The sequence below is a fragment of the Arachis stenosperma genome, chromosome 7 (assembly GCF_014773155.1).
Source record: "Arachis stenosperma cultivar V10309 chromosome 7, arast.V10309.gnm1.PFL2, whole genome shotgun sequence".
NCBI lineage: Eukaryota > Viridiplantae > Streptophyta > Magnoliopsida > Fabales > Fabaceae > Arachis > Arachis stenosperma.
The window spans coordinates 33903111-33911214 of record NC_080383.1 but is presented as its reverse complement, the minus strand read 5'-3'; the positions used below and the strand labels follow the sequence as shown (position 1 = coordinate 33911214).

The 8104-nt window shown below is 33.0% G+C and overlaps 1 protein-coding gene across 1 annotated transcript; it reads right to left on the bottom strand.

The window, feature by feature from the left end:
- Positions 1-452: 452 nt before the first annotated feature.
- LOC130940447 (60S ribosomal protein L9-like) lies at positions 453-2634 on the bottom strand. The gene is made up of 3 exons (XM_057868575.1): positions 2070-2634; positions 963-1085; positions 453-859 (listed from the first exon to the last, which is right to left on the bottom strand). The coding sequence occupies exons 1-3, from the start codon at positions 2439-2441 to the stop codon at positions 773-775; spliced, it is 582 nt and encodes a 193-aa protein (XP_057724558.1). The 5' UTR covers positions 2442-2634; the 3' UTR covers positions 453-772.
- Positions 2635-8104: the final 5470 nt, after the last annotated feature.

The window sequence follows — 8104 nt, the reverse complement described above, 5'->3', positions numbered from 1 at the left end:
TGTCACATTCCATTTTAAGATCATAAGTTCATAACACACCATCTTAAACCTAACTCCCGAGTCTAATTACACGAATCCAATATTTAAGCTGTTCGAAATTATTATTATCCTTTAATCATAATTGGTTTTCATTCGCATCAGCATACCCGTGCGATGCACGGAGTACTTCAATAGTAAAAAAGAAAAAAATAATTTTTTTGGTGAACAACGAAAAAAGAAGAAATGGTTTGATTTCCTCGTAAAGATATCTAATGATATGTCCCTTTTACTATCAACATCAATGTTGAAAAATGAAAATGCATAAAACATGCAACAACGAACGATAAACAATAAATCAAACATAACATAACAATCATCTCCTGCCACAAAGCAAAAGGGGTTATCACTACTCGGTTGTTGCCACATGGTGCGCGTCTCTTAAATATATAAAGGGCCATCATTGAACACTTGCATTTCTCCTAAAAATAATAGAGAGCTCTAGAGAGAGGCCCTTTAACTTCGTTTATATGGTTTGCAAACCAGCTAAATCATTATTTATCTGACTGAAAGCCAGAGACATTGAGAATTTGAGATAATGAGATCAGGTAGGGTGAACGAGGATCCAAATTTCGAAAAGTGAAAAATTAGACCATTGGTGAGCGAAATAGAAAGTAAATTTTAAAGAGGATAATCCAAAAGGACCTCTCTATAAACTACCAAAAAAGGGTGAATGTTAAATAATATGGAAAAATGAGAAGCAAAAATAATATCAAAATTCCTCTTTGCCCACAATTTACTGCTCATCAAGAATTGTCCCCTTCTCGCTAACATAGATACCATCAAGGAACTTCCGAATATCTTTGTTTTTGACATGGCATTTCTGTTGTAAACCAAAAAACACAAGGGGAAAAAACAGAATTACAATCTAAGCAAGGGCAAAAGATGAACAAAGTTAGGAGTCATAGAGGAAAAGAACTGAATACCTGGTTAATGAGGGCACAAGAGCGCGAAACAAGCTCAATGTCATTTCCATCCACGATCAACTCATCCTTGACCTTTTCAGATCGAACAACAGAAACTCCCTCAAGCATGTCCACTTTCCTCACCTGAGAGTATGGCAGCCAAAGACATTTCACTTTAATAACAACATCATAGCATATCCATTGCAAGATGCCTAGCTTTCTTCAACAGTACTACATAAAACAGCATTACCCAAAACATGTAATACCATTACTGACACTTGTGACCATGAGGTATAACAGAATAGCAGAATACACAGAATGCTGAAGAATAAACCAAAAAATGAAAAGACACCAACTTCAACGATAGTGTCAAAAGCATATCAGCAAGTGAATTTTTTGAAAGCATCCCCTGCCTTTGCCGGGGAAAGAGGGAAAGCATCACTAGAACTAATAAGCAATGTATAGTATAGTAATAGTAATATTGCTCCATTGAAAAGTAGTATGACTTGGCTAATGAGAGAGTGACATTTTGGTTAACATTTGAATAAAATTTAACCAATTCAAAAACAAACACTCCACCAGCAACTTGTTCATTGATTTAAAAACCTTTTAACACATTTGCAAAAGCAATTCACATACATACATTTCTTCACAACAAACAATACATTTTCACGCTTAATAATAATAAATCAAAAGCTTTGATAACAAACAAGTATCTAATATTCTCAACATTCATCCAAAGGCTTATTCCATAGAACGAAGACCTATCACAATTGATTAACTAACGAAAGTATCAAATAAACCCTGAAATTTTTGTATACCACAGTATCTTAAACCATGATCAAACATGGCAGTGTCATATGAAGAGAGTAATCCAAATTCCAGGCTATCAGCACCTATTATTTAACTATTTGTAGCTAAAAATCAGTCGCAAGTCTCACAACTCAAGTTTCTAAATTTTTGAAAAATTAAATCAAACGCATTGAATAAATAAAATGCACGACTTTATAAAATGACATTCATTCTGATATTCAGTGCTCTTAATGCTATCAATAAAATCCATAACTAACATAAATTGCACTAACCGCAGGTGAAAAATCCACGTTCTAAAAAAGAAAAGAAACGAACCTTCTTCTCGCCAAGGAAGTTGCGGATCTCGATGGAGGTGTTGTTACTAGCGATGCTAGCATTGATCGGAAAGTGAGCATAGACGAACCTCATCTTGTAACGATAGCCCTTGGTGACGCCGGTGATGAGATTCTCGACGTGGCTGAGGGCGGTTCTGATGGCGGCGGAGGTCTTCCGTGAGCCAAACCAGGCGTCGATCTTGAGCTTCTTGTTTCCGTTCTCGTCCTTGATGAGCTGGAAATCAAGGTTGAGGTGCTTGAAATCGCGCACAAGCTTGCCACGTGGGCCTTCCACCTCGATCACTTTGGCGTGGACCTTGATGCTCACCCCGTCGGGAATGTTCATCGTTTCCGATGACAAAATCGTCTTCATTGTTTCTCTCCGTAGAGCGTAGGAGGGGGAAAAGGGTTACTGTTATTACGGTTAGGGTTTATAAAACCCTAATTTAGAGATGGTTGCTTATATATGAGGAACAGGAAGTGGAAGAGAAAGAGGGAGGGAAGGTCTGAGAGCAGAAGGACGAGGCTATTGGGCTGTTTAGTAGTCGGGCTTCAGCTTCTTGTGACAAGTTTAATTATCCTTTTTAAAAATCACAAAATAAACACAAGAATTGAAAAAACAATGGACAGTTGGTCTGCTCTGTTGTGGTTATTAGTTTATTAGTCTTTTTAAATAAATCTCCAGAGTTTAAATTTTTTGTGTGCAGATTGTAATTATTGGTTAATAATAAATTTTTAAATAAAATTTAAATTTATAACCAATTAATCTTTAATTTACTAAATTAAAAATTTTTAAATAAAGTTCAAATTTTTAACCTGTAAAATTGAGAAATGTTATAAAAAAATCCAATTATAAATTTAATTTCATCAGTTTGGTATAATTTAATTTTGTTTGAAGAATCGAACTAAAACAAACTGAATCAATTTGGATTGGCTTGATTTTGGATTTTATAATAAAGCTTTTATAAAATATAAAAAGGTTTAATTACTTTATTAGTTTATATAGTTTTACAAAATTTTTAATTAGGTTCTTATATATATATTTTTTAATTGAATTCTTGCACCAATTTTTTTTAATTAGTCTCTATATTTTTTTTATTTGGATTTTTGTATTATTTTTTTTTTAATTAAGTCTCTATACAATTAAACTTACTGTCAAGAGAGACCTAATAAAAAATATATATATTTGATGTAGGAACCAAATTAAAAAATATATAAAAATTTAATTAAAAATTTTGCAAAATTATAAAAACCAACGAGATAATTAAACCATATAAAAATTTAACCTTTAACAGGAAATTTAGTAAAATTACACAAATGTACAACTATTTACCACAAAGTATGCACACAAAAAATGCATTAGCATAATCATATTTTATTATATGTATATATATGTCATAAATATATAGTTAGTACTATAAGTATAAAAAGCATTATGTATAAACAAAAGATAGCCACCAAATTAATCATATAGTATATTTATGTATATACATATTTTATTTCGTATATTTTTAATATGTATTTAATATTCTAATCGATCACTAATTTTTATGTATATAGAATAGTTGTATTTATATATAATCATATTCAGTTCAATATTTTGCATGATTTGGTTTCTAAATCCATCTGTTTAACAATGTACTAGTGTCAAAACAAATAATGATCAAATTTTAAAATTTTTGTCACAAAAATTCGTGTCATGAAATTTTAAGTATTCTAAGAATTTAAAATATATGTTAGATAAATACACATAAATTCTCTTTTGTTAGATTTATAATACTATATAATAAAATATTAAGATGCCAATATTTTTTGTCTTGAGCTAATGTTTTACAATTTTTTTATTAAAAATATTGTTTAGCTAGCATTGTTCCCATACAAACGAGCTTTATGGCTTTATGCCCAGTAGTCCAGCACCAAAAGAAAATACAGAAAAAAAAAAAAACGAGCTTTATGCCTTTATTAGGTGAATAATTCCGTGGTTGTCATTTGTTTTTCTTCACCAATTGTGGTAAAAAACTAAAACTTACGGTTAGATCACGATTAAATATGATTTAACAGTGTGTGTTATGTTTTGTCAATTATAATCAATTTTCTTTTGTAATTAATGCTATATGAGTTATGGCCCAATAGAATTTGTTATTTTAATAAAAAAAAAATTGTTGTATCCTAAATTTGACTCCCCCGCAAAGTTAAATTTCATAATTTTTGATTAATTAAATGCACAATTATCTTTCATCTCTTAAGTTTCATATTTTATAATATTGCAAGCTTGTTTTTTTATTAAATTTATGAGATATATCTTATCTCTCAATCTCTATTAAAAAACAATTTGAATTTCAATATCTAATGAAGTAGGTTTTTTATTAATTTAAAATCCTAAGTCATACTCTTAGAATTAATTTTGATAGATTTCTTACATCATCCCATAAAATACCTAATTTAAATTCATTTGCCCGTGTAAAATTATGTAGATGACAACAATAATGTTGACCGATTCTACGAAAATTCGAAGAATCCATTGAAAAATATGATGAGATCTTCATGGATGCTAACTTGGCAAATGTAGAAATTGTTGCTTCAATGAAAGTGCTCATTTTGATCAATTGGATAAATCCTATAAGATTGATGGGTGGAAAGACATAGGAAAGACTGAGTTATTGAATATTGTAGATGTTGATATAAAAAGGTATTATTTCAGTTATTTAAGAGTGATTTTTTATTTCTACAATACATTTGCCAAGTCAAAAGGATTTAATAGTCGAAAAAATAAGACGCGAAAGCACAATAAGATAATTGATCGACATAATTTTGTTTGTTGTCGCATGGGCTTCCGACGAAAAAAGACAGATAATATGCAGACCAAAAAACAAGAGCCTAGAGCTAAAACTAGGTATGGCTGCAAGGCAAAGGTTTAGGTGTCATTACGTGTTAGTTATGAAGCATGGATAATTCGATGAGTTGCCGTATCCGCGCGTTGGACATATTTGGACACAACACTCACAGACACTCGTCTGACACGTGTGTCTGTTGTGTTCAACCGTGTCTTAATAAAAAATAAAAAATTATTCTCTGGACACGCATGGACACACCAAAATACCATCACGTATCCGAGTGTCCAGTCTTATTCTTAACATATATTTTTAAAATAAATTTAAATATAGTATATATTATTATTTATTAAAACAAAAAATATTTTAAATACTTGATATAATTAAAATAAGATATTAAAAATTTTAATTTATATTTTAATATCAATAAAATATCAAAATACTAGTATGATTTATCTAAAAAATACTTTATATTTTATATTTATGTGTGTATCCATGTCATGTAAGATTTTAAAATTTGCGTGTCGGTGTATCCCGTGTCGTGTGTGTCCCGTGTCCGTGTCAGTGTCCGTACATCATAGCATGTTAGTGGTCGCTAGATTGTTTTAGAATTTTCTGATTTGCACAATCAGGACCTTCTTTCTCCAATTGTTACTGCAATGCTTCCTGGCCAAAGAAAAATATCTGCTGCAGACATTGAGCAAATAAATATATTGAGGAAGGGTTGATTAGGCACTACACATATTTTTGCAGCACTCTCAAGCAAATCTGGTGGTCACAACAATATTTTCTTTTTGTCCAGGAACTTGTACAATCAAGTCGCACAGCAACATCGACGGTTGAAGGGTGTGCTAGTGCAGCTTTTCAATTTATGAGGAAGATGAAGTCCATTGACCCAGTCATGGTTAGATATGATGTTGATAGGTTTCACTCAATAAAAAATTTATTTTGGTGTGATGGAATAAGCCAACTGATTATCAATTGTTTGGTGATGTATTGTCTTTTGACGCTACTTACAAAAAGAAAATAATATCATTGTCCACTTCTCGTTTTTTCGGGTATTAATAACCATAACCGCACAGTTGTCCTTGCTTCTGCTCTTGTGTGTGATGAGTCAGAGCAAATACGTGTTTGGTTGTTGATGAGCGGATAATTTATACGCTTTTTGGCATTATTTTTATATAGTTTTTAGTATGTTTTATTCACTTTTTAGTATATTTTTATTAGTTTTTAAGCAAAATTCACATTTCTGGACTTTACTATGAGTTTGTGTGTTTTTCTGTGATTTCAGGTATTTTTTGGCTGAAATTGAGGGACCTGAGCAAAAATCTGATTCAGAGGGTGAAAAAGGACTGCTGATGCTGTTGGATTCTGACCTCCCTGCACTCGAAATGGAATTTTTAAAGCTATAGAAACCCAAATGACGCGCTCTCAATCGCGTTGAAAAGTAGACATCCAGGGCTTTCTAGCAATATATAATAGTCCATACTTTGCCCGAGTTTAGATGACGCAAACTGGCATTCAACGTCAGCTTTCTGCCCTATTCTAGCGTTAAACGCCAGAAACAAGTTGCAAGCCAGAGTCAAACGCCAGAAACAAGTTACAAACTGATGTTTAACTCTAAGAGAAGTCTCTACACGTGAAAGCTTCAATACTCAGCCCAAGCACACACCAAGTGGGCCTGGAAGTGGATTTCTGCATCATTTACTTGTTTCTGTAACCCTAGTAACTAGTTTAGTATAAATAGAACTTTTTACTATTGTATTAGACATCTTTAGATCATTTTTTAGACTATCTTTGGATCACTTTTGATCTCTTGATCACGTTTTGGGGGCTGGCTATTCGGCCATGCCTACCCTCTTTTCACTTATGTATTTTCAACGATGGAGTTTCTACACACCATAGATTAAGGTGTGGAGCTCTGCTACTCCTCGAGTATTAATGCAAAGTACTATTATTTTTCTATTCAATTCATGCTTATTCTTATTCTAATATATTCATTCGCACATAAGAACATGATGAATGTGATGATTATGTGACACTCATCACCATTCTCACTTATGAACGCGTGATTGACAACCACTTCCGTTCTACATGGAAATAAGCTTGAATGTATATCTCTTGGGTTTCTAATCAACGATTCACATCGACTCCCTTCTGACAATGGGGCATCTGAATCTGAGATTAGAACCTTCGTGGTATAGGCTAGAATCCATTGACAGCATTCTTGAGATCCGGAAAGTCTAAACCTTGTCTGTGGTATTCCGAGTAGGATCTGGGATGGGATGACTGTGACGGGTTTCAAACTCGCGACTGTAGGGCATGGTGACAGACGCAAAAGGATAGTAAATCCTATTCCTACACGATCGAGAACCAACAGCTGATTAGCCATACGATATCTGTGCATGGTATTTTTCATCCGAGACGAGCAATCCGACAGTTGATTAGCCGTACAGAAACCGTAGAGGGCCACTTTCACTGAGAGGACGGGAAGTAGCCATTGACAACAGTGACACCCAACATACAGCTTGCCATGGAAAGGAGTATGAAGGATTGGATGAAGATAGTAGGAAAGCAGAGATTCAGAAGGAATAACGCATCTCCATACGCTTATCTGAAATTCCCACCAATGAATTACATAAGTATCTCTATCTTTATTTTTTGTTTATTTATATTTTAATTATTAAAACTCCATAACCATTTAAATCCGCTTGACTGAGATTTACAAGATGACCATAGCTTGCTTCAAGCCGACAATCTCCGTGGGATCGACCCTTACTCACGTAAGGTTTATTACTTGGACGACCCAGTGCACTTGCTGGTTAGTGATGATTGGATTTTTGACGGTATAGAATTTCATAAATGAATTCTCGTTGCAAGTATAGTTTCCAAACCAATCAAAAATCCTTTCTTACAAAAGATTTTTTGTCACTAGTACAAACCCCTAAAATTAATAACCGAAGTATTGAAACCTCGGGTCGTTCTCCCTAGGAATTACAATAAAGTGTCTTGTTATTGGTTGTGAGTTATTTTGGGGTTTTTGAGATTTTAGACAAGAAATATAAATGGCAAAGAAAATAAACTAACAACTAACAAAGCTCTTGGCAAGATATGAGAACTAGAAGTCCTATCCTAGTTATCCTTCTCAATTGTGATGAGAATTGTTCATTGCTACCACTTAGTTAACCCTTACTAAAGAAAGGAA

Bases quoted from the DNA above. Each gene is read 5' to 3' on its own strand.
- LOC130940447 (XM_057868575.1), bottom strand. From the start codon at position 2,441: ATGAAGACGATTTTGTCATCGGAAACGATGAACATTCCCGACGGGGTG. The intron at 1,086-2,069 runs GTTCGTTTCTTT...CCATACTCTCAG, and splicing joins ACTTCCTTGGCGAGAAGAAG to GTGAGGAAAGTGGACATGCT. The intron at 860-962 runs GTATTCAGTTCT...GGTTTACAACAG, and splicing joins CTTGTGCCCTCATTAACCAG to AAATGCCATGTCAAAAACAA.